General features: G+C 40.9%; 1 protein-coding gene across 3 annotated transcripts in view; it reads right to left on the bottom strand.

Annotated features, from left to right (window-relative positions):
- Positions 1-15786, bottom strand: part of TBC1D7 (TBC1 domain family member 7) — a 34941-nt gene extending 19155 nt beyond the window's left edge. The window contains exons 1-5 of one of the 3 annotated variants that reach the window (XM_063451713.1): positions 15666-15786; positions 12602-12734; positions 11738-11818; positions 7598-7785; positions 76-213 (exon numbers count right to left, since the gene is read on the bottom strand). In XM_063451713.1, the coding sequence (XP_063307783.1) occupies positions 76-213; positions 7598-7785; positions 11738-11818; positions 12602-12713 (519 nt within the window). In that variant the 5' untranslated portion in view covers positions 12714-12734; positions 15666-15786. Of the gene's footprint in view, positions 1-75; positions 214-7597; positions 7786-11737; positions 11819-12601; positions 12735-15442; positions 15551-15665 lie in introns of those variants that run through there. The other 2 variants (XM_063451712.1, XM_063451711.1) reach the window with 2 other exon arrangements.
- Between the last annotated feature and the right edge of the window lie 2909 nt (positions 15787-18695).

Here is an 18695-nt window from a genome sequence, read left to right as displayed (position 1 = left end):
AATATGCTTCATGCCAATATATAGACCCACAAGCTTATATTTTTGTTGAAACAATACACACACACATGCTCTTACCATCTGAATATGGGAATCTCTAAACTTTGACTCTATGTGACTAACAAAGCTTTTGATAAGCCAATAGCAGTCCACATCATCATCTATCATATCTTCCATAGCGCTGGCTATAGCTAGAAATAACTCATCTTCTGACTCCTGAAACAATAGAATACTTGGTTAAGAACTTTAAGCACATCCCATAGATTTAATCAGAGTATTACACATTTAACACATATAATATCTTAAGTGATTAATAGGGTAAAAAGAGAACAAAACAACTAAGAATTTCTGATTACAATGAGAATAAGAATTTGCTCAGCATGTTATAATACCATAAAATAATGCAGATTTTTTTACTAATGTATTATAATTGAATATAAATGTTTAAAATGTTCAGATTTTTACACATTTATGATAAGAAAAACTAAAGTCTAATTCCATGCCAGTTACTCTTTGGAGACAACAGTGGCACTGTACTTCCACATCTCATGAAAAATGAAAAATGATCCAGTACAAATCTTTTTCTTGTGATCCTTTATTTCAAGGTACCAAACAAAAAGTTAACATTCCAGCAAACCCATCTTTCATGTCACGTTCTTGTCACCTCACATCATAGAAAGCAGCCATCCAGGGACGGCCTTAGGGGTGTGCGAGCTGTGCGGCCGCACAGGGCGCCATGGAGCAGGGGGCGCCGTGCGGCCGCACAGCCGGCCGGGATAAAACAAAAAATATATTTTTTTTTTTTTAAATTTGCGGCGGGGGTGGAGCTTACCGTGCGGTGGGGGTAGAGCTTACGTGCGGCGGGGCGGAGCTAAAAGCGCCGGAAAACTGCAGCAGGGAAAGCAGGAAGGAGTCCCTGCTTCCCCACCAAACAGTCACCAGGAGCTGCACTGCCTCCACAATGAACTCCACAGGTAACTGTGTGATTGTCAAGTGAGTGTCTGTGTGTGTGACTGTCTGTCTCTGTGTGTGTGTGTGTATGACTGTCTGCCTGTGTGTGTGTGTATATGACTGTCTGCCACTGTGTGTCTGTGTGTATTACTGTCTGCCTCTGTGTGTCTGTGTGTATTACTGTCTGCCTCTGTGTGTGTGTCTGTGTGTATTACTGTCTGCCTCTGTGTGTGTGTCTGCGTGTATGACTGTCTGCCTCTGTGTGTATGACTGTCTGCCTCTGTGTGTATGACTGTCTGCCTCTGTGTGTGTGTATATATGACTGTCTGCCACTGTGTGTCTGTGTGTACTACTGTCTGCCTCTGTGTGTGTGTCTGTGTGTATTACTGTCTGCCTCTGTGTGTGTGTGTGTGTGTATGACTGTCTGCCTGTGTGTGTGTGTGTGTATGACTGTGTGTGTGTCTGTGTGTATTACTGTCTGCCTGTGTGTGTCTGTGTGTGTGTGTGTGTGTGTGTGTGACTGTCTGCCTTTGTGTGTCTGTGTGTGTGTGTGTGTGTATGACTGTCTGCCTTTGTGTGTCTGTGTGTGTGTGTGTGTGTATGACTGTCTGCCTGTGTGTGTGTGTGTGTGTGTGTATGACTGTCTGCTTGTGTGTGTGGATGTCTTCCTGTGTGTGTGTATGGCTGTCTGACTCTGTGTGTGTGTGTGTGTGTGTGTGTGTGTGTGTCACATACAACCAATACACGCATATCACACATTGTTAATACACCCATTACAAATATCACACATAGCATACATATCACACACAGTCATCACACCTACTATCACATACACAGACAACACAAACATTACAGCATACATGGATGACGGGGGGAAGGGGAGGGGGGGCGCTGTGAAGATTTTTCGCACAGGGCGTCTAAATGCCTAAGGCCGGCCCTGCAGCCATCCATCTCCTTTTCTCTCCAGATATCTATTTTAGTCTTCCTGCTATCCATATAATGTAGCAGGTGTTTATAGGCACCAAGAATACAGTTTTTGGCATTAGAAGATTCAGAGAGCATTCTTCTTGAGAGTCACATGGAGTTCTGAATAAGGAATCCAGAGCCAGATTCAAATCCCAGGAAGGGGGGCAGACTGCTGCTTTAAAGAAAGGCCTGGTGAAACGATCAGAAGCCGAATGCTTACATAGGTTCAGACTAAAAGCGGATATTTGCCCGTTTAAAGATAAAGGACTTTTCCTAAGGCCAGCATGCAATAATTTCAAAATCTGAGAGACAGAATGTTTTCAAGGTGAGACTCTGGCAGAATCACAATAAATACAAATCAACTCCATATTCTGTGATAAATCAAATAGTTCTTAGATTTAACAAGGTATTAAACATTCCTTCAGGCAGGCATTTACTCCAAAAACATTGTTTCAGAAACCAGGCAGTTAAAAAAAAAAAAAGGTTTGCAATGTTTGAAATGGAACGAGCAGCTGCCCAAATGCTCATGAGTCAGAACAGCATGATGGAAATCACTATTGCCCTGTCCTGTCTAATCTTTTGTACAAACTGGGGAATTAAAACCACAGGAGGAATAAAATAGGGCAGCTAAAGGGGTGACACAAAAATACGGGCTGTCTTTCCCTGAAAGAGAAAGAAAAAGTGCAGGACATTCTGAATCTAGTGGGAAGTCATCAGATATATCACTGGCATTCTGAACAAGGCATTCAATTTAGAAAAGTTTAGTTTCCAGTTGCCTTAACTGTATCTCCTGCTGATGAGGTAATCTGCCAATTTTTTTTACTGATCTTTTGAGGTATAGAGGACACACTCATCAGCTGTTTCTCTGCCCATAATAAGCTGATTGCACAGATGGGATTGGAAGGAACTTCAGTGCCTAACAGATGACTAAAATTATTTATTTATTAAAATATTTTACCAGGATGGGTACATTGAGATTTATCTCATTTTCAAGTATGTCCTGGGTCCACAAACATTGCACTGTTACAATAGGAATAGCATACAATATTTCAGAAAAATACAATATACAAACAATATATATATATATATATATATATATATATATATATATATATATATATATATATATATACATACACACATACACATACAGGGAGTGCAGAATTATTAGGCAAGTTGTATTTTTGAGGATTAATTTTATTATTGAACAACAACCATGTTCTCAATGAACCCAAAAAACTCATTAATATCAAAGCTGAATATTTTTGGAAGTAGTTTTTAGTTTGTTTTTAGTTTTAGCTATTTTAGGGGGATATCTGTGTGTGCAGGTGACTATTACTGTGCATAATTATTAGGCAACTTAACAAAAAACAAATATATACCCATTTCAATTATTTATTTTTACCAGTGAAACCAATATAACATCTCAACATTCACAAATATACATTTCTGACATTCAAAAACAAAACAAAAACAAATCAGTGACCAATATAGCCACCTTCTTTGCAAGGACACTCAAAAGCCTGCCATCCATGGATTCTGTCAGTGTTTTGATCTGTTCACCATCAACATTGCGTGCAGCAGCAACCACAGCCTCCCAGACACTGTTCAGAGAGGTGTACTGTTTTCCCTCCTTGTAAATCTCACATTTGATGATGGACCACAGGTTCTCAATGGGGTTCAGATCAGGTGAACAAGGAGGCCATGTCATTAGATTTTCTTCTTTTATACCCTTTCTTGCCAGCCACGCTGTGGAGTACTTGGACGCGTGTGATGGAGCATTGTCCTGCATGAAAATCATGTTTTTCTTGAAGGATGCAGACTTCTTCCTGTACCACTGCTTGAAGAAGGTGTCTTCCAGAAACTGGGAGTTGAGCTTGACTCCATCCTCAACCCGAAAAGGCCCCACAAGCTCATGTTTGATGATACCAGCCCAAACCAGTACTCCACCTCCACCTTGCTGGCGTCTGAGTCGGACTGGAGCTCTCTGCCCTTTACCAATCCATCCATCTGGACCATCAAGACTCACTCTCATTTCATCAGTCCATAAAACCTTAGAAAAATCAGTCTTGAGATATTTCTTGGCCCAGTCTTGACGTTTCAGCTTGTGTGTCTTGTTCAGTGGTGGTCGTCTTTCAGCCTTTCTTACCTTGGCCATGTCTCTGAGTATTGCACACCTTGTGCTTTTGAGCACTCCAGTGATGTTGCAGCTCTGAAATATGGCCAAACTGGTGGCAAGTGGCATCTTGGCAGCTGCACGCTTGACTTTTCTCAGTTCATGGGCAGTTATTTTGCGCCTTGGTTTCTCCACACGCTTCTTGCGACCCTGTTGACTATTTTGAATGAAACGCTTGATTGTTCGATGATCACGCTTCAGAAGCTTTGCAATTTTAAGAGTGCTGCATCCCTCTGCAAGATATCTCACTATTTTTGACTTTTCTGAGCCTGTCAAGTCCTTCTTTTGACCCATTTTGCCAAAGGAAAGGAAGTTGCCTAATAATTATGCACACCTGATATAGGGTGTTGATGTCATTAGACCACACCCCTTCTCATTACAGAGATGCACATCACCTAATATGCTTAATTGGTAGTAGACTTTCGAGCCTATACAGCTTGGAGTAAGACAACATGCATAAAGAAGATGATGTGGTCAAAATACTAATTTGCCTAATAATTCTGCATTCCCTGTACATATATACACACACACACATATATATACACACACACACACACACACACACATATATATATATATATAAATTTAACACATAACAGGTAATAAAATATATTCAACTGTGACAGGTGCATTCTGTGCTGAGGTATATTGCCATAGTTATCTTAAAAGATTTTAGATTGCATGAAGATTTGACTGTGTCCCTGAGGTTATTCCATAATTGCGGTGCTCTGTAGGAAAAGGAGGATCAAGACACTTTATTTTTGTATTGCGGTATGCTAAATATCGTGGTAGTACTGGATTGGATGTTATAGAAGGTCGGAACAGCTGGGGAGAGGATTCTACTCAGGAAGGGTGGGCGTTTTCCAGAAAAGCGCTTATGCATAAGGCTGGACAGATGAAGAGTGCGTCGGGATTCCAGCGATAGCCAGTTTAGCTCTTTTAACAGGTCAGAATGGTAGGTAAAGTAATTGCATTCTAGTACAAAGCGGCAGAATGAATTATATAACGTACTATAAGTTTATTAAGGTGGGTTTGCGACGCAGGTGCATAAACAACATCCCCATAATCAATGACCGGCAATAGCATTTGTTGCACTGTTTCGTTACTGTAGGGCTTTGGCAGGATTAGTTTCTGTATAGGGCACCAAGTTTTGAAGAGATTTTTTCAATGTAAAGGCCAAAGGATAGATTGGGGTCTAGCAAATAGGTGAATATAGCTTTGTCATTGGACAGAAGTTAAACCAATAGGTTATAGATCTGAGGACTTGAAAAATTCAGGGCAAGACAGACTCCCACTATAATGTGAAGAAAATCTTCTTTCTTCCTGTGTTTATTTCCCTTCATGCACTCAGAATCCAAAATATTGTCCCGACCGTCTTTTGAGCTGAACATTTTAATTTTTACCCAAAGAAGATAATGAAATAGAAGGTCACTCCTGAAAAAAGATGCTGATCTTCGTCACTGTAGCTGAGGAATAGTCTGTCGATTTACACCTGGGAAGCTAGAGACTTGATGGGTGAAACGCACTCTCTGAGAATGCTTTCCTGAAGAAGCCATACAACCACTTGCCAAATCTACTTCAGAAATGGAAGAAACTGATAGCCCAATAATCTTGACAACGTTTTCAGACTGAATAATTCCTCTTCTTTGAGATGATTAAAATCATGCTTTTTATGTTTCCTTTTTATTTGGGCAATACACTTCCTTTAAAGAGAGATCTAATGTTTAAACTTCCTTTATTACACATTATGTTTAATGTAGAATTTCTTATATCCTGCTTTGTTAATAGCCTGTTAAAGCCTGCAGGAGTCTCACATGTGACTAAAATTCAATTTACAGAGCAGGAGATAAAAACTTCTAAAGCAAGTAAACATCTGATTTCATGCAGGCTGTGTTAGTCACAGCCAGGGGAGATGTGGCTAGGGTTGCATAAACAGAAGCAAAAGTGACTTAAGTCCTAAATGGCAGAACATTAAGCCGTGAGACTTCAAGAGCAGTCTATACAACAAAACTTCATTAAGCTTAAGTCAATATGATATCTTCTGCTGGATAAACAGTTTGTAGGACTTCCTTGTGAACAGTTTTGGAACTTCAAAATGAAGAAGGAACTGCAATTCTCTGGATCTGAGGTGAGAAATGATAACTCGAAGGATGCGGCTCAGAAGACTTTACTCAGTATCCTATACATATGGTCCAAAACACTCAAGAGACACTGATGGACACTTCCCAGCTTTTTCTTTTTTAAAAAAAAAATATTTGTAGTAGATTTACAAAAGGTTGTACAAATAATGAAAAAAACCATGGCAGAATTATACAATGGTGTGGAGAAATAGTCATGCACTTTTTTTCCAGGCTTTTTTTTTTTTTTTTTTAGCGTGTCGAGACCTGTCAATGCTTCATCAAGGTTGAGCCTGTCTTCAGGATGAATGGAACAAGCTTTTTCAAATGTACTCCTTTCTTACAAATCTCTAAGAAAAGAAGACCTTTGTTTCACTACCCTTTTTCTCTTGTTCTGGGAAAGACACTTCTGTCCTTCCCTCCACAATTTTCTTAAATAAATAGTACCAAACCAAACAACCTGTCTTATTCAAAGGAAAGATCACAGATAAGTCCTGTGGTGTATGGTTGAAAATCAATGGTTCTGCCTGCTAACTTTACAGTTTTATCCAAAAAGTCACATAGAAATCTATTTGAATCTTCTTGATAAGAGATCAGTTTACAAATCTCGGAAAATGGCTGCATCCCAAGACTGTAGCAATAAATTCTGTATTTTAGCAACAGAGGCACAAGAATCTGAGCAGTTCTAGTGGAGGAGGTCTCTGCTTCCTTTAACCCTGAGAGGTATCAATTGATATTTTAGTATTCTTAAATAAGATACAACTACATCCATTTTAGGCAAGGAGTCCAAATTCCCATTACCAATTCTTATGGGATAACAGGATCTTGAGAGATGAATGAATGGTTCCAATGGTCCCTGCATTCTACTTAAACAGATTTTAGGAAAGCTTTTAAATGTCTCAGATGAGTTATATGAGAAGAAGAAAAAAAAAAGAAAAGAAGAAAAAGAAAATAAGGATGAAGACTAACATTTTCACATAGACAGATTGGACTTAGGGGATTCTTGTCTCCCGGGATGACGTTTATCCCAACTACCTGAGAATTAAACAGCCACTATCCCATGCATTCTATCAATTGGAACTGGGGAGTGTGGGATGATGGAGGCAGCAAGTCAAAACCTGTAAAGAACAGTGAAGAAAAGCTCGACAGAGGTGCCCCCACTAACAAATGTTTTTTTAATAATAATAATAATAATATTACTAGACATCTTGTCCCATTACCCAATATAATGCTAAAAACACCAAAAGGAAAAAGTTATTTCACATAAGACTGGAAAAAGAATTCTAGGATAATTTTAATACAAAGCCAATTATTAATAATTAACAAGCTTTAATAAATCAGCCATTTCTGTGTATTTAGACTAAACCTTCTGCACATAGAACATCCTTACCAGAGGATAGGCCTGACTGTGAGACAGATTTCCCATCTCCAAATGATACATGTGCAGGAAGACCTCGCTTTTAGGTGTTGACTCATCAATGAAGCGTATAACTTCTAGGGCATTGTGCACATCATGGTACTGTTCCCTCCTGTGCACCATAACTACTGAATGAGTTTCCTGATATTGGGGCAGGATCCCTTAAAGAAAATATATATTAATATTAATACCTCACTTATTTGCATTGTTATACTACATCCTTTTCTTATATCTTTATCCTTTCTTCTTACTATGAACACAACCTTTTTTTCCTCTCCTCTCTACATGTCACATAAAAGGTTAACATTTTGCCAGGTATGGTTTTTGAGCAAAGTGGAGCTACTTTCCAAATTAGGAACATGCCTAAGTTTTCTATTTCATATGTTTTATTTTTTTATGTTACCCTGTCCCCTTCGACATAATTATAGTATTTTATCCATAACACTGTAGTTTCAAATCAGGAACAGTAAAGAAACCTTTCCTCAATCTTTACATTTTGTAGGTTTTAAAGAAAAAGTTCAATAATATAAATGTACTTTTCCTATTATGATGGGGATTATGATTAAAAATGCAGTTTTTGCAACATCCCAAACTGAGGTTTAAAAAAAAAAAAAGCATTTACTATATTTTCTCAGTAATTTGAGAAAATAAAAACGAATGTTCTAGATTTTAACGGTGGCCAGTGATCAAATTTCTAGTGCATTATGGATTACTGCATAAAGATATCCAGATTGAAGGGACAAAAAAAAAAAAAAGAAGAGACAAGAGAGAATGATTTCTTGTCATCCTAAGGATATCCCCTCAGTCAAGTCATCATAATAAGTTTCACTTTCACATTTATCTGTACAAACATTTGTACAGTGTGAGCATGCTATGCAATGAAAAGCTGTGAACAGTAGGGTATAGGAACGACTAACACCTACAGCGATTTTCTGTGTGACTTTAACAATGTGACCACCCAGGAAGGATTCATGACAATTTGTCCACATCAAAAAGATTAGCAGAAATTCGGCAGAGCCAAAATATCAGTACCCTAGAGTTCACAGCATTACACCATGTGCACCAATGCATGATCATACAAATACGTGGACAGATAATAAGGAATCAAACCTTCTTCTTTCAAGCGTCTATAGCTGAAGGGTGGGCTTAAGGTACAGAAGTCTTCTTTGGTTTTTTTCGCAACATTGTTTGTGTACAATATGTGCTTCCACATTAAAAAAATATCTTGCATCATGGATAATGAGAGATTGAACGTTCTCATTATGACATCTTGACCAGAAGTGGCAGGCTTTGGATTCCAGTGAATTCCCTTTGTCTCACAAAAAACAGACAGACTGCACGCAAAGCCTCTTGATACCATATCCACTACAATTAGCTGAAGTGATTATGGTGTATCAAGTGTGTCTTTATTATTTGGAGTCAACACATAAACATCAGATAAAGGATCAGAGTTAGATACTTTCTGACATGTTATCTATCACCTCAGCATCTAAAGTCAAATTCTTATGAAAATAAACGTGATGGTTGACAAACAGTTTTAAGGGCTGTTTGAAGCACAATAACAACTAGTGTTCATTGCATAAGTTATGGAGGATGGAGTACCTTGACCCTGTCTCTTTAAAAAGTTTAACTCCTCCCAGAGGAGGAATTTTACGGTTTCTTTTGCTGTTCAAGATCGGTCCAACAAGTAAGCAGCTGAAGAAGTCCATACCTTAGTCTGTAACTTGAGAGTTGGCTGCACAGAAAACTGAATATGGTGTATGGCTTGAGAGTTGGCTATACACAAAATTGTGAACTGGTCTGTTAGTATGCTGAAAAAAGCTGCCTAACTCAAAGTGGTATACTTATCAATTGCATTCGTGTGAGGAGTAGGACTGTGGCTGAGGGATGAACTGCATATAAACTAGGATTGTCTTTCCATAAACCAGAATGAGAGGCTCCTTCTTTTAACAAAGGTAGAACAAAAAAAAGTTGAGATGGGAAATTACGTCCCAAACTCAAATATTTAAGTGCTTTGACAACTAACCACAATATTCACTGTATGGTGAGTGTAGATTCTAGCCACAGTGGTTAAAACAAAAAAATATCTCGAGGGGCGGGGCCTGACCATCATGGCCGCCGGACGTGTTTGCCGTGAGCTCCCTACAATTGCCGCTGATTACTGCACTACTAAGCGGGATGCCAACCCCAAAACTCACCCAGCCGGGTACCGAACCGACTCTAATGACGGGGGAGAGCTCCGACCCGAGCACAGAGACAAACGCGTCGGACCACGGCCAGACGCAGCACCGGCGGCCTACACACCTGCACACCAGGCGAATCTAACGGAGGGTGGAAACGGCCGTTCCTCCAGCCGGGGAACGCGGGTTATGCATGAACCACCCGTTCCCCCCCCCTGGACCGGTGGGGGTTATCCCGGTCCATTCAGCATGCAAGGCAACCTCACAAACGTACTACCGCACAGACAGCCTGAGCAAGGCCCACTAGGCACACCTAAGATGGCCGCCAGCCGGGAAAAGCTACAGTCACAAGCAAGCCAGGGGACCCAGGAGTGGCTGATCTCTTTTAATGCCAGATTTGAGGCACTGTGCCAGGACTTTTGGGAGCGACTTGACCACAGACCTCAGGTGACACTGACCCCTAATATCTCAAAGCCCAAAGATGCCCTTAAAGCGACTAATTTACCGCCCCATTCAGAGCTCACCCTAAAGCAGGGGACACCCCTATCTGCACCTCTTGCTACACGGGGGAAGGGAAATGCTGGACTCTATGCTGGCTCTTCTTCCGAGCCGGGGACCCAAGTGGTGGTAACTCCCCACAGCCATCCATACACCCCAGGGGAGGTCTGTAACACGACAGACCCGGGGGCCCACAATCCTGGTGAAGGGATCAATGGAACACAGGCACGGGTGCCCGCACAGGCCTTGGGCCGAAGATGCAAGGAGCATGGACCACGCAGACCCTCAAGCCGACGGCAGGACAGTGCACCTACCCTTCTCAGACAGCTCGCATGGAGGGATGAAGAGAGAACAGGGGTGCCGTGGCATAGCCTGAATGCGGACACGCAGGGACTACCACTCCAAGGAGTTGGCTGAAAGCCGCGCTCACACAAAGAAAGGCTGCACCAAATGCTGAAACCCAGTGGCGGCCGCGACTGCAACCCACTTCCCACGCCTTGATATGTTCATGGATGCTGCTAGACTGACTGATTCTCACTCGTTTTTCTTATTCTGGCCGCCTACGAGAACCCGCTTCAATGGAGGCATGCATTAGTAAATACCTGATAAGGCTACCAGCGTGCTTGCAAAACCGTAATTTCATGATAAGAAATGTTTCACTTTTAATTACGTGTATGCCCAGTGGTCACACAGCTCACTAGTGTAAAGCTGTTATCTAGCCAGTGCCTCGCACTACATAGAATCAGATATGCTTTAATATTATAGAGCTTGTCTATTAATCTTGTTGACATGCTACCACATACCAAGCGAGGTCATTATCTTATCGTTACTTGTCTTATGCCCGCATCTAATTTAACTCCTATGTTGCTTTCGATTGTGAGCTTACTGTTTACTCATGTGTTACCAAATGTCTGACTTCATTAACTTAGCGAGGTACTAATCGGATCTTATGATCCATAGCTTGTTTTTTCCAACTACAGTTTACAGACACAAAAGTTTATAATCGTTCTTTATTTATCGTTAAACTGTACTATACCTGTTTCGATAATCAACATAACAAAATAGTGGCATCACTGAACAAGGAAGTGTACCTATCAGATGTAAATGTTGTATTAACCCCATTTTGTGTACAAACCGTACTCTAACCTTTTCTCTTCTGTATCCCATCACTTATGCCACAATAAAACAAAGATTAACAAAAAAAAATAAAAATATCTCTATATGCAAACATGTAGTTATCAAGCATTCTTTAATTCTTTAATTTGAATTTTATTTGCAAGAAATTTCTCTGGAACAAGATGAGCAAAAAAAATGAAAGGGCTATTGGACAAAATCAAAACGTGCAATTTTACAGCTTACACATAAATCCTCAAAATACATAAGGCTGAACATGAAGCATTAGTTACATAATTTCTTACATAAGGAATCACAATACCTAGAAGTACCTTCCAGACAAGAGTTCGGTACATGGATGGAAGAGGAAACCTCTGACTGAAAGTACAAAGCTTTTCAATATCTGTGGGGAAAAGAAAGATTTATTATAAAACAAGTATGCATTTCCGTATCATGTCCTCAACTACAAGAACAACAAGTGATACCCACCGATGCCCCCGCCACCCCAGCTATTTTCAGACCTGGGAACCAGCTTTACTTACCATTACTAACATATTAATATATTGCCAGTCCCTGGTCTTATTTCTAGACGCTGCCATCTTCAATTTCCTTAGAAGGTGGTGCCCAGATATGTATATCATTGACCATATCTGGGCATGCTCAAAAGTCAACATTCAGGAGCAGAGAAGCGCCACAACAGGGCATGACACGGCACTGGAGGGAAGTGGGCACTTAAATACTGGGCCAATGACAATGTTGACAAAGACATTGGAGCTTGAGTAAAGCTCCACCCTTTATCAACCTGTTGGTTCTACATAAGGAAAAAGTAGTCCCTTTTTTTTTTTTTTTAAGAAAGAACAAATGAAGAAGGGGCTTTGAAAATGAGAATATTAAAATAAAATGACAGATCTGCTTTGATTCTAAAGAAAATGGCACATAAAATCTTGACAGTATTATTGTGCTTCAGTCTATTTTACTAAGAAAGACAATAATAATTTTAAGAACATTTTACATACATTTAAAATATAGCCATTCCATGCACATTATAAAAAAACAACAACAAAAAACATCCTTTTAGATTCTCTCTTTTTTTGGTACAGCCCAAACCTCACGACTATTTCCCTTTAAAGTTTTATGGTATAATTGCAAATGCATCAGTGTTAGCCTGTATTAGTACTGTTCTCACCCAAACGGTCATCCTTTAATAAGATCTCCAAAGATTTCTTTTCTTCAACACCACGAAAACCAACTTTCTCATAGTAGACAGAGCGGAAGTTTCTTTGAGAATCCTCTGACATTGTCCTCACTAAGACAACTTGCTGTGAATATGCACAATTAAAAATGCAATCAAGACGTGGTTCACTTCAAGAACAACTCAGTCAGGAGGGCAGTAAATAAAGGGATAGTAAAGACACATTAAACCTAATTTCTGCTGTATACTAATGTACAATGCTTTTTGGTACCACATGTGAAAAACTATGATAAAACATTTGCACACCATGCAAGCACACTAGCCCTTTTTTCATGATTATGTGGAACAATCTGACTTCATTAAAACCCAATAAACCTTTTTCCAAAACCCCTTAAAGGGGCATTCTAAGCATCACATAACAAACAACCAGGGGCGGACTGAGCACTCAGGCAAATCGGTCATGGACCGAGGCTCTTGGGAGCCCGCCCCTGCTGCAGTGCAGTAATGGCTGAGCTGGGTAGTTAAACAATCTCCCCAGCAAGCCTGCACTCAGTAAGGTGCCCACAGTAAGACTGCTCAGGCCCGCTCCGTGTGGCTGGTTCAGGAAGTAACATCATGTCATGCAGAGCTGCCCTAATCTGTGTTACAGGAAGCATGAGGCATATGAAGCATCTCCCCCAGAATAAGGATTCCCCCCTCTCTGGCCAAAGGTAAGACTGAGGGAGGGGGGAATATATATATACGGTATGTATATTTTTAAATCTTTTTTTTTCTTCTTCATTAAAAATGTTTTTAGCATGTATCTCCCCCACTACTGCCCCTTAACTGCTTCTACACTCCAACCCATTACTAACCAAAGCCCCACTAACGCTCTACACCTCATATACCTCTGATCCTACAACAACTCCTATTACCCCCAGGCACCCACAACTATGGCTTATCACCCACTACAGCCCCCTATACTTACCACAGACCCTACCCCGATGCACCCACTACAACACTTACCCCCTGCACCCACAAAAGCCCCTACCTGCTGCAACCACAACAGCCCATACCCCGAGACACCCTCAAGATCCCTACCCCCTGCACATACTACAACCAATACCCCCTCTCCGGCCCTTATTTTTCCATGACCCTACTACAGCCCCTAAACCCACTACAGCCCATACCCCCCTGCACCCACAACAAACCCTACCCCCAGGCACCCTCTAGATCCTCTATACCCCCTGCACTCACTACAGCCTACACCCCCTGCAGCCCATACCTCCTTTCCCCCTCTACAGTCCCTAACCCCAGCACCCACTACAGTACCTACCCCTTTGCACCCACTACAGCTCCTACCCCCAGGCACTCTCTAGATCCCCTATACATTCTGTACCCATTACAGCCCCCACCCGCAGGCACCCTCTAGATGATTGGCGCAGTATTGCGTTTTTCTCCGCATGTGCAATAGCCTTCCAATACTTTTCAATGGGAAAGTATTGGATTGTTTGAGATAATCAAATTTGATTATCTCAGCCAAGAAGGCAGAGGGGGGCAAGGACAGCCACGAGGAGACCTAGGCTGCACCTTTTTAACAGAGGGGGGTGGGGACCTAAAGAGTTGTTTATGCGAGATTGACAGACTTCCTCGAGTCCAACTCTTTGCTAGACCCGCTTCAGTCTGGTTTCCGCACTAAGCACTCTGTGGAAACGGCACTGACCAAAGTATCCAATGATCAACTCGCTGCAAATCTTGTGGTCACTACTCTATCCAAATTCTCCTCGACCTGTCTGCGGCTTTTGACACTGTTGATCATAAACAGCTTCTTCTCATCCTCCGCAATATCGGTCTACAAGTTATTGCTCTCTCCTTGTGCTCCTCCTACCTCTCCCAGCGCTCTTTCAGTGTTTCTTTCTCTGGCTCTGCTTCTTCTCCCCAACTCCTCTCTGTTGGTGTCCCCCAAGGTCCAGCCCTTGGTCCCCTACTCCTTTGGCTTTCAATATCCTTTATATGCAGATGACACGCAAATCTACTTGTCCCCTCCTGATCTCTCCCCGTCCCTCTTGACTAGTGTCTCTGACTGCCTCTCTGCTATTTCTAACTGGATGGCTGCCCACTTCCTTAAACTCAACTTGACCAAAACTGAAATTCTGGTCTTTCCTCCCTTAAGTGTTGCTACTCCTGTGTCTGTCTCCCTCCAGGTCATCGGTGCTACCATCAGCTCAACCACATAGGCTCGCTGCCTAGGTGTTCTCTTTGACTCCAACCTCTCCTTTGCCCCTCATGTTCAGTCTATCGCCAAATCCTGTCGCTTCCATCTCAAAAACATTGCACGCATCTGACCCTACTTAACGCCAGATGTAACTAAGGTGCTGGTCCATTCTACTGTCCTTTCTCGCCTTGACTACTGTAATCCGCTTCTCGGTGGTCTTACGGGCCCCTAACTAGCACAGCTACAGTCCATAATGAATGCGGCAGCGAGGCTCATCTACCTGTCCGCCCACACCTCCCAAGCCTCACACTTCTGTTAGTCCCTACATTGGCTTCCTGTAAGATATATATATATATAAAAAAAAAAAATAATAAATAAAAAAAAATGCTCTTCACAATATTTCTGCTACCCTTCTCAGTATTCCGTCTAGTACATGGACACCTTGCACTGTATATGACAGTCATGACCAGCAGAGTGACATCCATTGTACAAATGGGCACATGCATCAAAATACAAAACTTTACAAAAGGGGAAAAACACTTATCTAATTAGCAAACAATTTAGGTTTATTCAGTAAAAATTGAATTGTATTGCAGTAAAACTAGAATTGCACATTCAGGCCAAAATGTAAAACCGGACACCATAGCTGATTTAGAGAAGTTTCTATACCAGCAGTTTTTGCCTGGGTTTTGCCATTCAGGTCTCCATTCACTACAATTCGCTGCCCTTTGTGTTAGCAGGGATAAAACCCATCTAGTTTCTGGGATATGAAGTTTGTGCCTGGCAGCCCCCATTGAGGATGCAGCAGGCAGTGTTATTAAAATGGAATTAAAATGCATGGTAACATGGACACACAAAACAGACACTGGATGCAGAGGTTGAACCTTCTCCCAGGGCCACACTCCAGGCAGGAGATGGGATGGAGAGCACACAGCACTCTATGCAGCCTTCTAGGAATCAGCAGCTTATGGCTCCTGCAGGACTCAAAACATTTCCGGGTTGTGACGTCACTGTACATAGGGACGGTAGCTGGAAAGGATCAAACCTGCTGCTGCATTGCTTTGCCAGAATCCTAACAAGGAATGTTTATTATATTGCTATACTGTTGCTCAGGCGGACACACTGGGGAATCACACAACAAACGTGTATCTTCAACAGGAGTTACCATTACTACATGTTAAAATATGTTATCCTATAATAAAAAACAAAAAACTTAAATCTTTAAAAATATTTGTATTATTATTGTAAATTATTTACACTGATAGCTGGAAAAAAACAAAAAAAACTTCATGATTTAAGTTGATTTATTTTTTAATAGTATAACATACTATTTTAACTAAAAAGATAATGTAGCATGCATACACCATACATACCTCCCAAGTGTCCCTATTTAAGGGGGACAGTGCTTGCATTGGGCCCAAATTGGTCTGTCCCTCTTTTATGATTTAATGTCACTTCTAGGAGCCCCATATTGTTTTTGAGACTGTATATATAATACATGGCACAGTAAACATGTGTTTAGACACAGGCTATATCAATTAACTTACATTTAAATTGCATACATTGTTATTAGTAAGTGATCTAAAAAATTTCAGAATATACACACTGTCTCTCATTGTCCATTTGAAATGTTTGGAGGTATCCAATAATTGTCTAAGAGAGTGGAGTGACTCTGGCTCCACTAATTCAACAATATGTAGATAATGAAAGAAAATAGTCAGGTATCTCTCCAGCACTTCTCATTTAGTAAAAGTAGTGCTTTAAACAAACACTATAATCACCCAGACCACTTCACTACAGTGTCTCTCTGTCCTTGAAAAAAAAAGAAATGTTTACATTGCATGGTTTAGTCAAACTCTAGTGGCTTCCACTGCACTGACCGAATAAAACTCTGTCACGTGTCACATGACGTGGAAGCCCAGCAGGAAAGCCTTGATTCACATTAGATCCAGAAATTATGCCCCCAATGCTCCTCTATTTGGCGCATTTATTGGACATTGGCACAGGAGGCCGCACCTCTTCCATGAAGTTGCGTGAGACGGAGAGGTAAGCAGCGTCACAGTTGCCACAGAGCTGAGAAAAGGTATATAAAACATTATTATTATTTTATGTTAATGCTTAGCAAGGGAGAACTGAAAAATAGTCTGCACAGGAACACTCTTGCATTAGGGATTCATATTTGTATTCCTAACACTAAAGTGTTCCTTTAATAAAGTGCTTCAAAAGTTCAGCAAATGCTGTAGCTTTGAGATGCTTTTGAAAGGACTACTTTCCCTAAAGGAGGAGTGTTGGATCATTTATTTTGATTATCTTCAATATATCAGTGCTCTGGTGTCACATGAGTACAGCGGAATATAATTTTAGCCCTGAAAATATTATTAGGGTACAAGTACTGTAATTAAATTATTGTGGACATTGACAAGAAAGATTATCTTGCTTGTGATATATTCAGTAAGAATAGTGTTAATTCAATAGGATAAAAGGCAAGTTGTGAAACCACCAAGGTTTTTGTCTCTGGTGTGAAATCTCTACACTGTAACAAGCCATAACATAACTTGGAAACTGTTTGTCCTCAGTCATAAATCTCTCACAATCAGCACAGTTTAATGAACCACTAACAGGGCACGAGGCAGGAGATAAACACAGTGCACTCTAGGGAATAGTCTGAAAAGATCTCTTTAGAGATGGTTCTCTGGCATGATGTAGCTTGCATTAGATTTTTCTTTGTAAAAGGACCACTATAGTGCCAGGGAAACATATTCGTTTTCCTGGCACTATAGTGCCCTGAGGGTGCCCCCACCCTCAGGGACCACCTCCCGCCCGGCTCTGGGGAGGGGAAAGGGTTAAAACTTACCTTTATTCCAGCGCTCCTCCTCCTTTCCGCCTCCGATCCTACTTTTCGGCTGAATGCTCATGCGCGGCAAGAGCTGCGCGCGCATTCAGCCAGTCGCATAGGAAAGCATTTACAATGCTTTCCTATGGACGCTTGCGTGCTCTCACTGTGATTTTCACAGTGAGAATCACGCAAGCGCCTCTAGCGGCTGTCAATGAGACAGCCACTAGAGGATTTAGAGGCTGGCTTAACCCTTATATAAACATAGCAGTTTCTCTGAAACTGCTATGTTTATATAAAAAAGGGTTAATCCTAGCTGGACCAGGCACCCAGACCACTTCATTAAGCTGAAGTGGTCTGGGTGCCTAGAGTGGTCCTTTAAGAATATCACAAAGCTTACCGTTTAAATGTTAAGATTTTACTAGATGATTTAAGAAAGATCATAAGCATAATGGTACCACTACATATAAGAGAAAGGCAGTTGTTTGATTTCACTTTCCATCAGTACAATCTGTTAAACAAAGCCATAAACAAAAGTTACAAAAAAGTAAACATAGCCTCACTTATCTGATATCCCGTAAATGTTCACCAGTAAGTTCCATGAAAAGTGCTGTTTATTGATGTTTGTTCATGCATGGCAGTGAAACAGACCAGACCCATACACGCAGACCAATCTAATAACACACAGCAAGAAGAAAAAGTCTACAAACTGAAAAAATATAGGGGGAAACTGAATTTAAGAAAAATAATTATAGGAAAACTGGATGTGCTGCGCGTCTATCACCGACACTTCCTGAACAGTTTGTCTGAATAAGTACAATCATTCCAGTATAAATAAATATTTTTAGTTAATAATTTTGGGGAAATGGCACCAACAGCTTTCAGTACAACCTGGTAAGAAATCCAAAAGATAGGAATTTGTCCATTTGTTCCAGGGACAATCAATTTTAGACAATCCAGTGGATGATTAACTTCAACAAATTCCAGACATCCTTTCTCCAATATTATTGACCGAGCATTGTTGTGTAGTCCACAACACTTGTAGTGTCAAAAGGATGTCA

Source organism: Pelobates fuscus, chromosome 4, assembly GCF_036172605.1.
Source record: "Pelobates fuscus isolate aPelFus1 chromosome 4, aPelFus1.pri, whole genome shotgun sequence".
Classification (NCBI taxonomy): Eukaryota; Metazoa; Chordata; class Amphibia; order Anura; family Pelobatidae; genus Pelobates; species Pelobates fuscus.
Note: the sequence above shows the minus strand (reverse complement) of the source record. Positions and strands in the feature narration are given on the sequence as shown.